Here is a 15,532-nt window from a genome sequence, read left to right on the forward strand (position 1 = left end):
GGGCCGGAGTTGGCCCAGCCCGCGGCTCGCCCCGCCGCCCCCTGCGCCCGGCCCGGCCCGGCAGCGAGAGCGGCGCCATGGAGGCCACCGGGGTGCTGCCGTTCGTGCGCGGTGTGGACCTCAGCGGCAACGACTTCAAGGTGAGCCGGCCGGGCGTGGGGCCGACCTCCCTCCAGGCCGTCTCTTCCGCTCGGGCCCGCGCCGGTCTCCGCTTCCTGTCCCGCCCGCCCCCGGGCCCTGTGCCGCCCGGGACCGCGCGGATGACGCAGGGTGGGGCTCCCCCCGGCGCTCGCGACCCCGCCCGGAACGGACCCCCCGGTGCCTCCGCTCAGGGCCCGCACGGGAGGCCCAGGACTGGCCGGGGCCGGGCGGACACTGGAACGCCGAGTCACGCCAGGAAGTGTGGGCTGGGCCGGGGGCCCCCACCCCGTGTTCCAGTCCGGGGGTCTGGGCCCCGCCCGGGCCGGAGAGGGGCCTGGGGGTCTGTGAGCTCCTGCTCCCGCCTCCCCGGCCCTCGGTCCCCGCCCCTCTGAGGTCACACGCCCAAGCCAGGCCCTGACTAATGGCCGGCTTTGCTACCGGGCTGTCGGGGGCGGGTCCCGAGCACAGTGATCACTGCCCTGTCCCTGCCACCGCCACCCCATCCTGTGTGGTCTTGGGCAAGTCACTTCCCCTCTCAGAGCCTGGGTTTTCTCATCCGGCGAAGGGGCAATCAAGTAGCCGTCTTGGGGCGGTGGATTAGTTGGTGTGGAGACACTCAGGCAGGTGTGAGGCCTCGGGTGGGGGCGGTGAGGACTGATAGACTAGAGCCAAAGGGAGCTGGAGCCCCGCCTTCCAGCCCCTGGTCGGGGAGGCGGTTCTAGAGGCTCAGGAATGAGGTGGGCAGTACTGGTGACCAGAGGAGGCTGGTCAGGAGTGGAAATGAGAGCTGGCCCAGCACAGGGAGGGTCACCCTGGGTGGCAGGGCGGGTAAGTGAGTGGACTCAGGCTGGGGTGAGTGTTGTGTCAGCCTGGGTCTGCAGGGGGTGGGGGGGCCCGGGCTTCCCCTGGGGTTGGGTTGGGCCACTGCTGAGGAGGCGAGCGGGGCCTTGCTGCATTTACCCACATGTGCACACACCACTTTCCTCTGCCACCATCCTCACCTGGGGTCTCATTGATCTCCCCAGACTAGGAGAGTCTGAGTCACCAGCCGGGAATGGGGCTGTAGGGGGCCGGGGACACCAGCCAGGGGCCCTGAAGGCACATGCTGCCTCAGACTGCCTGCCCTAAAGTGTTCCCGAAGGCAGGAACAAGGCTGTGCCTCTGCGGATGGGGACCTGGGGCCTTACACAGGGGGTTGGACCTTGCCAAGAACGGCTTGTATGCTGATGGCCGGGTGGGGGCATAGGCGGGGGCATTGGTGGAGGCTCAGGGGTACCCCCATCTCTGGCAGCCTAGCGAGGGCCTGGAATGGCGGGCAGAGGAATTTGAGCCGAGCTAACTGCACTGGGGACAAGCCAGTTCCATCGTGGCCTGCTCAGGGCTCAGAATCCAACAAGAGATTTTAGGCCAACAGCCACCGTGATTATTAGTCTGTCCTTTTGTCACGGGGGCCTTTTAAACGTCCTGTTCCATTGAGAACTTGAGGCACAGAGTGGTGAGGTGACCTGTCCAGGATTGCACAGCTGGTGAGAGGTGTCTCCGTTGCTCTCCAAAGGCTCCCATGGGCGTGGGGGGCCACCGAGGGTGGTAGAGCAGGGGGCACCCCTGGCCCAGACGAGTCTCACCATGACCCCCCCCCCCCCCCCCGCCCCCCGCCCAGGGCGGCTACTTCCCTGAGAATGTCAAGGCCATGACCAGTCTGCGCTGGCTGAAGCTGAACCGCACGGGCCTCTGCTACCTGCCGGAGGAGTTGGCCGCCCTGCAGAAGCTGGTAAGGGGCTTTGGGCAGTGACCAAGGGTCCCTGCGGATGGGGCTGGGCCAGGCAGGCAGAGCCGGTGCAGAATGGAAGATGCTGACAGCCACGAACAGAGCCGGCAGGGAGGGAGTGAGCACCCTGTCCCAGGAGGTGTGCAAGTAAAGATGGGCTGTGTGAGGGAGGGAGGCTGCAAGAGGTGGCCTGAGCCTGTGTGGCTGAGGGCCCCCTGGATGGTGCAAGGTTTTGGTGGCGGATGGGGACTCTGTAGGCGCCCTACCCACACTGCTGAGCCTCTGCTGCCTTGTTCTGGCCCAGGAACACTTGTCCGTGAGCCACAACAACCTGACCACGCTTCACGGGGAGCTGTCCAGCCTGCCGTCCCTGCGGGTGAGTGCTGCTACAGGCCGTGGAGCTCGGGGGTGGGGGCCGGAGCCCAGCCAGTGCACTGAGGGCAGGGCCAGCCCCCAGGGGGACCAGCACCACTGCCTGTCCCGTGTCAGACTCAGAGACCTGTTCCTAAAGGCAAAGGGTTACCATAATGCCCTGCAGGCAGTACCACATGGGGAGAAAAAATAAAAAACCCAAACTCCCACCCATTTTTAGACAAGTACCATAAAAATACCTGATACCAGCCAAGCACTGTTCCAACTCTTCCTCGTGGATTTTTCCATATAATCCTGACCCTCACCAAGTTCACAGATGAACGAACACACAGAGAGCCAAGTCACTTGCCCACGGTCCCTCGCCTGAGGCTGAAGTCAACGTGGCCAGGCAGTGGGAAAATGGGTTTGGCCCTGAAGAAAGGTGGTCAGGGTGGTCCTGTCGCCCCTCTGCTCTCCACGGAGCCTCTGACATCCCAGAACTTCAGGCCCCTGGCTAGACCCTTCGGGCCTCAGTGACGGTTGTTCCCATCCAAGGCCAGATATTAAGAGCACAGCATCTGGACCTGGGCGGCCTGAGTTCAGATCTGGGCCCCACCGCTTCCTGGCTGCACGACCTTGGACAAGTCCCTTCCGCGTTCCGGGGAGGGTTCAGCGGGTGACAGCTACGAAGCCACAGCGTGGCCCTGCGCAGACACTAGGGCTGAAGGAAAGGTGGCAGCAGCCCTGTTGGTGCTCGTAGTCATGTCCTCTCTCCTCCTCAGACCTGCTGAGGTTTCAGCCCTGAGAGGATAGAAAACAGACTTGCTCTCGGTCCTCACTCTGAGTTTGCTCTGGTTCAGCCCTCTCTCTCTGTCCTGGAAACTCTACCTCAGAGCTCCCCCCTTATCTTGCCCTCTGCAATGGGGACGCTCTTCCTCGCGTTCCCTGAGGACCCCGTGCTGGGCTCTGGGGCACATATGAGCTGGGCTTTGAGGTGTGAATAGGAGCTCATCAGGAGGCCAGGAAGAGCTCACCAGGTGAAGGGACTGTGAGCAAAGGCCAGGCTAGGACAGCACTTGGGCCCCTGGTGGGTTTCCCAAGGCGCTGTCCTTCCCTGATCTCTGCTGGTTCCTGGGGGTAGAAGCTGGAAATCATGGACTCTCATGGTTTCTCCCCAGGCCATCGTGGCTCGAGCCAACAGCCTGAAGAATTCCGGAGTCCCTGATGACATCTTCAAGCTGGATGACCTCTCGGTTCTGGTCAGTGGTTCCCCACCCACCTGGCCTCTATGCTGGCCCCCCAGTCAGTCCTCATCTATTAGAGTGGCCCCTGCAGCCACTGGTAAACCAGACGGAGAAACTGAGGCGCAGAGTGCCTTATCTGAGCTCACTCATGGCGTCAGAGCCCTAACTTAGGCACGCTTTCTCACAGGGTCCCAACTCTCTCCCTTTGGCTCTGAAACCCCCTCATCCACTCCTTCCTCAGTGCCCCCCGCCCCCTGATCCTCAAGGCTGACAGAGGCCCGGCAGCCTGGCACTGGCCCTGAGACCCCTGCCTTGGCTGCCCCGCTTCTCCCCAGGACTTGAGCTACAACCAGTTGACGGAGTGCCCACGGGAGCTGGAGAACGCCAAGAACATGCTGGTGCTGAACCTCAGCCACAACAGGTACCTGCCAGCTGGGGCGGGGCGGGGGGGAGGCGGGTTCTGGGGTGGGATTGCAACACAGTGGGTGCGCTGGGCCCGGGAGGCATGCGTCTGGCACTGACGGCCCCCGGCCTGCCTCACTCCCACCTGCCCACAGCATCGACACCATCCCCAACCAGCTCTTCATCAACCTCACTGACCTGCTGTACCTGGACCTCAGTGAGAACCGCCTGGAGAGCTTGCCCCCACAGATGCGCCGCCTGGTGCACCTGCAGACGCTCGTGCTCAACGGGAACCCACTGCTGCATGCACAGCTCCGGTGGGCACCTCCGCACACCACACCCCTCCAGCGCCCTTCCTGGGCCATCTGGCCCCAGGCCCACCACAACTCCACCCCTCCTGTGGGGGCTGGGCCCTCAGGCCCCATCCTTCCGAAGCATCAGGCCCTACCTCAGTCCCGTGTTCTGTCTCCCCCATGCCACAGCCACCCCTGACCTGGGCTTCTCAGCCCCTCTCAGCCCTGTGCTTTTGGTTCTCCCTGCAGGCAGCTCCCGGCTCTGACAGCCCTGCAGACCCTGCACCTCAGGAACACGCAGCGCACCCAGAGCAACCTCCCCACTAGCCTGGAGGGCCTGAGCAACCTCGCAGGTGGGCAGTCCCTGGGTGGTCCCCGTGGGCTCTGGTCCCTTCCGGTTCCTGGCTTCCTTATATAGGAGAACGGGATTGATCCTGGTTTCCTGGCCACCTCCCAGAGGGAAAAGGATACAATGATGTCACGATTCTTCTTCTTTTTTTTTTTTTTTTTTTTTAAAGATTTATTTATTTATTTTTGAGAGAGAGAGAAAGAGTACCTGAGAGTGGGGAGGGTCAGAGGGAGAAGCAGGCCCCTCGTCGAGCAGGGAGCGCGATGCGGGACTCGATCCCGGGACTCCAGGATCACGACCTGAGCCGAAGGCAGTCGCTTAACCAACTGAGCCACCCAGGCGCCCACGATTCTTCTTTTTGTTACTGTGACGACTAGTGCTAACTCCAAGTTACGAGCACTGGCTTGATGCCTAGTCCACCGGTGTGAGGTTTTTCCAAACGGAGAAACCGGGGCTCAGAGAGATTAAGTCACTTGCTTAAGACCACAGAGCCTGGAGGGAGTGGAGGTGAGGCTCACATTAGGCTCCTAGCCCTGGAGCTGACCGTGGGGGCCCCCACTGATGCGCCCCCACCCCACCCCCACACCCCAGATGTGGACCTGTCCTGCAACGACCTGACGCGGGTGCCCGAGTGCCTGTACACCCTCCCCAGCCTGCGCCGCCTCAACCTCAGCAGCAACCAGATCACGGAGCTCTCCCTGTGCATCGACCAGTGGGTGCACGTGGAGACCTTGAACCTGTCCCGCAACCAGCTCACCTCGCTCCCTGTACGTGCAGGCCCAGGTTGGGAGAGGGAAGGCTGCTGAGCTGCCCTGGTTCCTGCCCCTGACTCCCGCGCCCGCACCCGTGTCTCCCCCTGCAGTCTGCCATTTGCAAGCTCATCAAGCTGAAGAAGCTGTACCTGAACTCCAACAAGCTGGATTTTGACGGCCTGCCCTCGGGCATTGGCAAGCTGACCAGCCTAGAGGAGTTCATGGCTGCCAACAACAACCTGGAGCTGATCCCTGAGAGCCTGTGCAGGTGCTGGGGCGAGTGGGGGTGGGGGGCCTTACGGCACAGAAGACCCCAGCATCGTAGCCAGAACCTACCTACCCTGTGCCCTCTGAGCATCGTGCAAAGTGGATGGGTTATTTCAGCTTTGTGGAGAAAGCCCACCCAGTCCTGGGTGAGCGATTCCCGATGTGGGTGCCCCACGGCACAGTGTGGGAGGACACTGACAGGGATGAGGCTGGACGGGTTCCCCTGCCACGTGAGTTTGGGACACGGCACCATCTGCATCTCCCTGTGGAGGTCACAGTGTCCACTGGCATGGCCTCCTCGGGACTCGGAGAGAACAGAGGGCCCCTCAGTGCCTTCCAAGTGAACATGAGGGCAGAATACGTGTTTCAGTGTCCTGTGGTTCATATCCAGGGGCCCTCATTTCTGCAGAAGGCGACTCTGAAAAATGCCATTCTGTAGAGGTCACCGAAAGTCCTTCCCAGTCTCTTAGCTGTGAGGAGACTCCTGTTCAGCTGCTTCAGCCTCTCCCACCGTTCTTGGCCTGTTTAAACCCGCTGGTGTCTTAACTGGCTGGGCTGCTCGGCTCCCCATTTCCAGGACCGGAAGTTTCCCTTCCTCCCCCCACACCTCGTCTGTCACCTCCCCCCACACCTCATCTGTCACCTCCCTGAGGCTCCGGCTCTGCCCTCACAGGTGCACAAAGCTGAGGAAGCTCGTCCTGAACAAGAACCGCCTGGTGACCCTCCCGGAGGCCATCCACTTCCTGACGGAGATCGAGGTCCGGGCAGGCCAGGGCCGGTGCGGAGGGGGAGGAGGGGTCCGACGGGGAGGCCGGAGGTGACGACAGCCCCTCAGGAAAAACTGGACAAGGCGGTGTCACTGGAGTGGGGGGACCCGGCAGAGGCTCCTGGAGGGGTGCCAGTGCCACGGAAGGGAGAGGGCGAGCCACACCCATGTCCATACCATGCTCGACAGCATCCTCTAAGCCCCACTACCAGCCCGCAAGGTCACACGCCACAGATTTCAGGGAAAGCGGAGCCCCGACGTGCAGCTGCAGGGCTGGGATGCGAGCCCAGGCCCCTGGTTGCCAAGAGCCAGAAAGCTGGGGCACCGTGACTGGAAGGTAGATTTCAGGCTCAGTGCCACGTCTGCTCACCCCACGAGGCAGGTCCTGGACGTGCGGGAGAATCCCAGCCTGGTCATGCCCCCCAAGCCCGCGGACCGCACCGCCGAGTGGTACAACATCGACTTCTCGCTGCAGAACCAGCTGCGGCTGGCAGGAGCCTCGCCTGCCACAGTAGCTGCAGCAGCTGGTAAGCAGAGCAGGCCTGGCCGGGGTGCCGAGGGGGTGCTTCTCCGGGCCTCGACCTAACCTATGTGTACCTTGGGTGGGATACACACAGTTTGTGGATCCTGGGGCATTGGGTTGGCCCCTGATTGACTGGATGCTCAAGGGGGCGGGCCCAGCCAGGGTCCAGCTGTTTACTTCCCCCCTCCCCCAAGCAGGAAGTGGGCCCAAGGACCCCCTGGCTCGCAAGATGCGGCTCCGGAGGCGCAAGGACTCAGCCCAGGATGACCAGGCTAAGCAGGTGCTGAAAGGCATGTCCGATGTGGCCCAGGAGAAGAACAAAAAGCAGGAGGTAAGCCAGGCCAGGGGCTGCGACAGGGGCAAGGTGACCCTGGGCTCTGCTTAAGACAGACTGTGTGACCCTGGCCAAGAGGGAGAGTGGGTCCTGGGTAGTGAGGACAGCCCGTGCTAAGGCCCTGAGGTGGGTAGCAAATAAAGAGGCCAGACTGAGTGGCTGTGCAGAGGCAAGCCATGCCTTTGACTGTGACCCCAGGAAAGTACTGACACCCGAGCCCCTGGGGGCAAGGCACGGCGCTGGGACCAGGGCCTGGAGAAGCCACGCCTTGACTACTCTGAGTTCTTCACGGAGGACGTGGGCCAGCTGCCTGGTCTGACCATCTGGCAGATCGAGAACTTCGTGCCTGTGCTGGTGGAGGAAGCCTTCCACGGCAAGTTCTATGAGGCTGACTGCTACATTGTGCTCAAGGTGAGGGTTGGGCATGTTGCTGGGGGCTATGTGACCCCCAGGAACCTTATCTCAGATGGCTCAGAATTTGCAATTCCAGTTTTTTGTTTTTTGTTTTTAATATTCATTTGAGAGAGGGAGAGAGCGCACAAGCAGGGGGAGAGGCAGAGGGAGAGGGAGGAGCAGACTCCCCGCTGAGGACATGGGGCTCCATCCCAGGACCTGGAGATCATGACCTGAGCCGAAGACAGACGCTTAACCGTCTGAGCCACCCAGGCGCCCCTGCAACTCCAGTTTTGTTCATTGAGGGAAAGTGGGAGGGGGAGGACTTTGCAAAGGGGGCCGGATGACGGTGGCCCAGGCAGAGGTGCATCGGTGCAGGACGCCCTGGCAAGGCCTGACATGGCCTGTGCCCCGCCCCCAGACCTTTCTGGATGACAGTGGCTCTCTGAACTGGGAGATCTACTACTGGATCGGCGGGGAGGCCACACTGGACAAGAAGGCTTGCTCTGCCATCCATGCCGTGAACCTGCGCAACTACCTGGGTGCCGAGTGCCGCACTGCGCGGGAGGAGATGGGCGAAGAGAGCGAGGAGTTCCTGCAGGTGCCGGCCGGAGGGGAGGGCCTGGGGTGGGGCGGGGCCGGGCGGCGGGCGTGGCCAGTGGCTGGGGCGGGGTTGGTGGGCGGGGCGAAGACCTCTGGCTCCCGCTGCTGAGACCAGAGGTGGGGGGCTGGGGGCTTGTTGAGACCTCAGGCAGACAGCAGGGGCAGGAGAGCTAGGTGAGGCCCAAGGTGGGGAGCTGGGACCAATAGCCCCTAGGGGAGGGGGTGGGGCTGCGGGCTGGGTACCAAGGAGGGCGGGCCCCTGAGTCCGAGAGCCCGGTGAGCAAAGCTGTGCTGTCCCCGCGGCCAACTGGTTATGTGTAGACACCCATCCACACCAGATTTTACCCTGACTCACCCCTTGCCCTCTTGCATCAACCTGTTTGGTCCTGTGCCCTGATACACGCATATCTAAACATGCTGTGTGTATCTGTTAGCAATAATCGTGCCTTGGATAAGCCTCAGTGGGCCAGGTACTGCCACTGCGCAGAGCTCATGCTGTGTGTATCTAAACCTTAACAGGAGTGAACACGTATTTCCGTATATCCCGATGCTCTTGTGTGTTCATTTATAGACACAGGTCTTACTTTTTTTTTTATTTTTTCATACCTTTGTGACGGACGTGTAACACTTGATGCACCTGCACACAAGTCCGTCCTCCTGACAGGTGGTGTCTGGTGGGGGAAGGGGGTGGCTCAGTGATGAAGGCCCGCACCCTCACACACACAGGTGTTTGACAACGACATCTCCTACATCGAGGGTGGAACGGCCAGTGGCTTCTACACTGTGGAGGACACACACTATGTCACCAGGTGAGGGGGTGTGGGGGCGGCTGGCGCTGACCTGGACCCGGCTGAGAAGGATCGGAGGAGAGGGGGTTAGGGCCGAATCGGCCCCTCCGGGCCCCTCCCCTCCCCAGTCACTCTTGCTCCGGCCCCCAGGATGTACCGCGTATATGGGAAAAAGAACATCAAGTTGGAGCCTGTACCTCTCAAGGGGGCCTCTCTGGACCCAAGGTAGGCCCCCATGCCTCCAGGGGGGAGTGCTTGAGCCCATCCTCCCCCCCACTAGTGGGGCACAGTTTTGGGTTCTAGAAAAAAAAGACCTTCCAGCAACCCTTTTAACCCCTGTCTCATTGAGCTTGGCCGGACCAGTAAGGGTGCTAAACCCCACCACAAGGGATTTGGGGCAGGGTCAAGGGCATGAGGGCAGTTGCTGCCCCTGTCCATCACTGCCCCTCCTGCCCCTCCTATCCAGGTTTGTTTTCCTGCTGGATCGAGGGCTGGACATTTACGTGTGGCGGGGGGCCCAGGCCACACTGAGTAGCACTACCAAGGCCAGGTATGAGGACATGGTGGGGTATTTTCTGCAAAGACAGATTGTCACCTAAGAAGGGGCATGGGACTCACTAAGGGCTTTGCACACTCCCCCCCCCCAGGCTCTTTGCGGAGAAAATTAACAAGAACGAGCGGAAAGGGAAGGCAGAGATCACACTGCTGGTGCAAGGTCAGGAGCCCCCAGAGTTCTGGGAGGCACTGGGCGGGGAGCCCTCTGAGATCAAGAAGCATGTGCCCGATGACTTCTGGCCACCTCAGCCCAAGCTGTATAAGGTGAGCCCTGGTGCGGGGGGAGGGGGCAGTGCTGGCCTGACTTCGGCAGCCCGGCACCACTGTGGTGGCTCTGGTTTTCATCTGGACTTTGGTGGGGAGAGGGTGCCACCTTCTGGACAGGAAAGAGCCGGAGCAAAGGTCTAGAGGCTGGCTCTGAGTGAGGCCCTGAGCAGTAGTGCTGGAGTGTGCCTTTCCAGGAAGGTGGGGCCGGAGAGGGAGGCTGCAGCGTGCCTGGGTGCCGGGCCTGGGAGCCTGGCCTTAATTCTCTAGGTGCCAGGCAAGAAGAGGACAGAGAATTAGGAGTGACAGTAAGGACCTGGAGAGGGCAGGCAGGGAAGGCATCATTTGAAAGCCCTTCCACTGATAGAATGTCCTTCAGACATCGGTGGAGGGAGGAAGCTGAGGTCCAGAGAGGAGTGAGCAGGGGCCAGACTCCAAAGCAGGGGGCTGCTGGCCCGGGTGGGGGGGAGGCTTCTATGCCCCGGACCCCGCCTCTGCCATGCCCACCCCTTCCTGCTGCCAGGTGGGCCTGGGCCTGGGCTATCTGGAGCTGCCGCAGATCAACTACAAGCTCTCTGTGGAACATAAGACCCGGCCCAAGGTGGAACTGTTGCCCAGGATGCGGCTGGTGAGACACACGGAGGGAGGAGGGCGCGGGGCCCGGGGCCCGGGATCCCTCGCTGGCGGCCCAGCATCGGCGTTGACCTCCAGCTTTTGCCCTGCAGCTGCAGAGCCTGCTGGACACGCGCTGCGTATACATTCTGGACTGTTGGTCCGACGTGTTCATCTGGCTGGGCCGCAAATCCCCGCGCCTGGTGCGCGCCGCCGCCCTCAAGCTGGGCCAGGAGCTGTGCGGGATGTTGCATAGGCCGCGCCACGCCACGGTCAGCCGCAGCCTGGAGGGCACCGAGGCACAGGTGCGGAGTGCCTCCCGGCCCGCGCAGGCCACGCCCCTGGCTCCTCCCCCCGACCCGACAGGCCACGCCCCCTCCACAACGAGGCTCCTCCCTCCCTCATTCTGGACCCCGCCCCCCCAGCCTCGCGCGACCACACCCCTACTCCAGCTGGTCTTTTCACCCTCTCGGCAGGTGTTCAAGGCCAAGTTCAAGAACTGGGACGACGTGCTGACAGTGGACTACACGCGCAATGCAGAGGCCGTGCTGCAGGGCCCGGGACTCACCGGGAAAGTGAAGCGTGATGCGGAGAAGAAAGATCAGATGAAGGCTGATCTCACCGCGCTGTTCCTGCCACGGCAACCGCCCATGGCGTTGGCGGAGGTGGGGGCGGGGCCCGGGGCAGGGAGGGCTCGGCGGGAGTCCCCGCGGTAGTGGGAGGGGCTGCGGGCCGGGGCGGGGGGGTGCGGGGGGCTCCGGGCGGGACCGTGCCCTGTGACTGGCGGCTGTCGCATGCAGGCCGAGCAGCTGATGGAGGAGTGGAACGAGGACCTGGACGGCATGGAGGGCTTTGTGCTCGAGGGCAAGAAGTTCGCCAGGCTGCCCGAGGAGGAGTTCGGCCACTTCTACACGCAGGACTGCTACGTCTTCCTCTGCAGGTGCCACCGCGATGCGCCTCCGTCGCCCGGCCCCTCTCCTGAGGCTTGGGGGCTCGAACCCCCCCGCTCATCACCCTCTGACCCCCCAGGTACTGGGTCCCCGTGGAGTACGAAGAGGAGGAGGAGAAGAAGGAAGAGAAGGAAGAGGAAAAAGCGGGAGCGGAGAGCAAAGAAAGCGAGGAGGCAGCGGCCGAGGCAGAGGAGAAGCAGCCCGAGGAGGACTTCCAGTGCATCGTGTACTTCTGGCAGGGCCGGGAAGCCTCCAACATGGGCTGGCTCACCTTCACCTTCAGCCTGCAGAAGAAGTTCGAGAGCCTCTTCCCTGGCAAGCTAGAGGTGTGCCTGCCGCGCCCCCGCCCCAGGCCACGCCCCCGTAGCCTCTGGAGAAGGGCACAGACCGGGGGAGGTGTGGCGCGGGGGGGGGGGGGGGGGGGGGGAGCTGCCCCTAACGCTTCCATAATACCCCCAGGTGGTACGCATGACACAGCAGCAGGAGAACCCCAAGTTCCTGTCCCATTTCAAGAGAAAGTTCATCATCCATCGGGGCAAGAGGAAGGCGGCTCAGGGTGCCCAGCAACCCAGCCTCTACCAGATTCGCACCAATGGCAGCGCCCTCTGCACCCGGTGCCCGCCTGTGGGGAGGGAGCGTGCGGTGGGCAGGCGGGGGTCAGTGGCCAGCAGGGACCCCTTGCTGACACCTCCCACCCCCCAGGTGTATCCAGATCAACACTGACTCCAGCCTCCTCAACTCCGAGTTCTGCTTCATCCTCAAGGTGGGGTCGCGGATGTGGCTGGGACTGTGGAGCAGGGTGATGGGCTGTGGGCTGGCCGGGACTTGAACCCCCTGCACACTCCTCAGGTTCCCTTTGAGAGCGAGGACAACCAGGGCATCGTATATGCGTGGGTGGGCCGGGCGTCGGACCCAGACGAGGCCAAGCTCTCGGAAGATATCCTGAACACCATGTTTGACACGTCCTACAGCAAGCAGGTGACAAGGGCAGGTGGTGGGCGGGTGGGCAGTGGCGTGGGAGCAGAGCGGAGCCCCTGGGCCAGACAGACCCCTTCCCACAGGTCATCAACGAAGGCGAGGAGCCCGAGAACTTCTTTTGGGTGGGCATCGGGGCCCAGAAGCCTTACGATGATGACGCCGAATATATGAAGCACACCAGGCTCTTCCGGTGAGGCCGGGGGCCCAGACCCCTCCCCAGCTTCCTCCCGGGGCCTGCGCCTGCCACCCTCACCTCACAGTCCCTCCCCGACCCCCAGGTGCTCCAACGAGAAGGGCTACTTCGCAGTGACGGAGAAGTGCTCGGACTTCTGCCAGGATGACCTGGCTGATGATGACATCATGCTGCTGGACAATGGCCATGAGGTGCAGCCCCTCCCCTCCCGCGGACCCTGCCCCCTCGGGGAGCCCACCCACTGCTAGATGAGAAGCTGAGACTCCCTACTGTGCCCATAGGTCTACATGTGGGTGGGGACCCAGACAAGCCAGGTGGAGATCAAACTGAGTCTGAAGGCCTGCCAGGTGCGCCAGGTGGTGGGGAGGGCCAGGGCCGGGCCGGGCCGGGCCGGGGTCGGGGGGGGGGCCACGAGGACCACCCACAGCTCACACCCTGACCCGTCGGCCACCAGGTGTACATCCAGCACATGCGATCCAAAGAGCACGAGCAGCCGCGCCGCCTGCGCCTGGTCCGCAAGGGCAATGAGCAGCACGCCTTCACCCGCTGCTTCCACGCCTGGAGCACCTTCCGCAAGGCTCTGGCCTAGGGCGGCGTCCCCTGCCTGCAGCACCCCCCCCCCCCGCGCCCCGCGCCGCAGTCCCCAGCAGCACCGGGCTCTGGGCAGCCAGAGTCCCTCCGGTGGGAGCTCCCGCGTGACGCCCCCTCCCTACTGGAGACAAAGCAGCGTGGTTGCCTTTTAAGAGATATTAAATGCTTTTATTTTCAATATTAAAAATCAGTATTTTTAATATTAAAACAGCGCTAATCTTAACAAAATAACAGGAAAAAACCCCCAAGGTACAATCTACAGGAAAACCCATCCTGACCGGCCCTCCTCCCAACACGCGCACACGTGCGCACACACACGCACACACGCACACTCCTGACTGGACCCGTCACACGCACACACACACGTGCACTCGTGCACAGACTGGGGGGTGGGGGTGGGTGCTGGCCCAGGAGCAAGTACCAAAATAGTTTTAGAAATGCCTGTCCAGCCTGGCACAGGCGTTAGAAAAATAATCTTTGCAAAGGGAGTGGGGAAGGACGGTGTGTGGAGTGGGAGGTGGCGGGGGCTTGCCAGCCCCAGCTGTCTTCTCCCCGTGGCACCTGGCCCCCAGGTCACCAGCGGCCCAGGGGAGGGGCCGCTGCGAGTCTGCCCCAGGCCCACAGCGCCGTCCCGGCCCCAGCTGGAGACCACAGGTGAGCAGGTGTGGGTCTGTGCGAAGGGGCCAGGGGGTCCTTCCTGGATCCCAGCTCTGAGCAGGGCAGTCGGCAGCCAAACAGTTTTGGCCTTCCTGGTAAAAGAAGAGAAGAGGGATCAGAGAACGCCAGGGAGGCCCGGAGGGGCAGATGGCCTCGGTGCAGGGGGCCACCATGCTGCCTCCCCACCCACTCAGGGGCAAGGGTCCTGCAGTGACGGCCAGAGGGGGGGGCTCGCTGAGCCTGAGCGCAGCCCACGTTCGGCCCACTGAGGCGAGGGTTGGCAGCGGTGACCCCAACAACAGAGGAGGAGGGAGCTGGGGCACAAGGCCAGGCTGTGTGGGTGGGAGCACCAGGCAGCCAATAGGTGGGGCAGACTTATGGGTCCCAGATGTGGACCCCAGATCCAGGACCCGCTCCCCGGGCTCTAGGCCGGGCCTAACCCGACCACGTGAGCCTGGGGAAATCTCAGCCGCAAAATGGGCTGGCCGAACCAGCCCCCGAGCCCCCAGCTGCCACCGCTCCGAAGTGGTTTGCTCTGGCCCGGTTCCAAACACCACCTGCGACATCCAGGGGCTGACAGGCCGGCCGTGTTTTTCTAAGACTCCGGTATGAAAATCAGGGCTGTCAAACGGTAAGGAGCAGGTAGAGCCAGGGCCCTGAGCCTGCAGCACCTCATTTGATCAGGATGGCGCAGGCTCGAGCCTCGTCTTCCGCCAGGTTCCTCAGGTTCTTCTCAGATTCCTCCGAAGAGCTGGGGGTAGGGGGGCGGTGATCAGAAGAGCCTGGGACCCGACCGTTCCTCGGGCCTCCGTGCCCAGCTCCGACAGAGGGGAGGCCGAAGGGTGCGCGAGGGAGGCTGGGGAGCCAGGGGAGGCCCTCCCAACGTGGACCCGCCCGCCCACCTGCCTCACCCCAGGAAATCCTTCACATCCTCCACTGTGACGTCCCCCGTCGTGTCCAGGGTGGTGTCCGCACTGGTGGCCGAGTCAACGGACATGGGCGAGAGCACGGCCTCAGGCGGCTCTGGGGTGTCTGCAGGGAGGAAGGGATCAGGCCCGTGCCTGGGACCCTGGGCACCCGTGGCCCTCCACCTTCCATCCCTGGGGACCTGAGGACCCAGCCCCAGCCCCAGCCCACAGTGAGACTTGGGACCGCAGGCTGACCTCCAGCCCTCTCCTGCCCGGCCTGCTCCACCCTGGGCTTCCAGCCGCAGCCAGGCTGCCGCCTCCCACAGAGGCCTGCCCGAGCTGTGGGGACGGGGGTCCTGCCACCTTCGTTTCCCACTCAGTCCCCCTTACCGGCTCCCTTGCTGCGGCCAGGATCGGGGCTTCCATCACGGCTCCGTGAGGCCAGGACGATGCCCGGGGTCCCATTAGCCTGGCTCAACTTGGGTGATTCTCGGAGCCTGCAGCTGCAGAGACGGAGCCGTGATGGGGGGGCCCCGGGAGTGCCAGACCCTGCCCTCCCTCTCCCGGGCCCCAGGACCAGAGAGGGGTGCCACCACGGAGGGCCACCCTTGTTCCGTGCAGAGTCAGGGCACGGGGATGAGACCAGCTGTGGTGACAGGCCTCCTGGGCTGGGCCCTCCATGCACCTGGCGCGGGTCGTATCTCGGGGCCAGCTGATGTCCAGAGAGCAGAGCGGCTCTGTGATGTTCCGGGCGCTCAGAGAGAAGCGTTCAAACTCCGACGGAGAAATCAGGTAAAAACCTGGGTGGGCAGGCGAGGAGTGGGGTGCGGTCAGGGGCGGGACTTCCGAC

General features: G+C 63.1%; 2 protein-coding genes across 4 annotated transcripts in view; one reads left to right on the top strand and one right to left on the bottom strand.

Moving 5' to 3' along the window:
- On the top strand, positions 1-13,304 carry FLII (FLII actin remodeling protein). 2 transcript variants are annotated; one of them, XM_025864022.2, is made up of 30 exons: positions 1-140; positions 1,802-1,912; positions 2,214-2,285; positions 3,439-3,519; positions 3,840-3,925; positions 4,062-4,223; positions 4,449-4,552; positions 5,140-5,315; positions 5,411-5,568; positions 6,241-6,325; positions 6,716-6,860; positions 7,051-7,187; positions 7,389-7,601; positions 8,005-8,184; positions 8,913-8,995; positions 9,125-9,199; positions 9,441-9,524; positions 9,622-9,793; positions 10,317-10,421; positions 10,519-10,710; positions 10,882-11,070; positions 11,206-11,345; positions 11,435-11,681; positions 11,815-11,969; positions 12,058-12,118; positions 12,205-12,333; positions 12,417-12,523; positions 12,612-12,717; positions 12,808-12,873; positions 12,981-13,304. In XM_025864022.2, the coding sequence occupies exons 1-30, from the start codon at positions 78-80 to the stop codon at positions 13,113-13,115; spliced, it is 3,819 nt and encodes a 1,272-aa protein (XP_025719807.1). In that variant the 5' UTR covers positions 1-77; the 3' UTR covers positions 13,116-13,304. The 2 variants fall into 2 exon arrangements, with proteins under 2 accessions (XP_025719807.1, XP_025719805.1); XM_025864020.2 differs by lacking the exon at positions 1-140 and adding an exon at positions 822-969.
- LLGL1 (LLGL scribble cell polarity complex component 1) overlaps positions 13,264-15,532 on the bottom strand; it is a 16,530-nt gene continuing 14,261 nt past the window's right edge. Inside the window, exons 19-23 of one of the 2 annotated variants that reach the window (XM_073881799.1) lie at positions 15,368-15,482; positions 15,073-15,179; positions 14,686-14,806; positions 14,446-14,525; positions 13,264-13,866 (exon numbers count right to left, since the gene is read on the bottom strand). In XM_073881799.1, the coding sequence (XP_073737900.1) occupies positions 14,447-14,525; positions 14,686-14,806; positions 15,073-15,179; positions 15,368-15,482 (422 nt within the window). In that variant the 3' untranslated portion in view covers positions 13,264-13,866; position 14,446. Of the gene's footprint in view, positions 13,867-14,445; positions 14,526-14,685; positions 14,807-15,072; positions 15,186-15,367; positions 15,483-15,532 lie in introns of both variants that reach the window. The other variant, XM_025864024.2, reaches the window with a different exon arrangement.

This window comes from Callorhinus ursinus, unplaced genomic scaffold (genome assembly GCF_003265705.2).
Source record: "Callorhinus ursinus isolate GAN/ISIS: 27379988/994484 unplaced genomic scaffold, GSC_fseal_2.0 scaffold43, whole genome shotgun sequence".
Taxonomy (NCBI): Eukaryota; Metazoa; Chordata; class Mammalia; order Carnivora; family Otariidae; genus Callorhinus; species Callorhinus ursinus.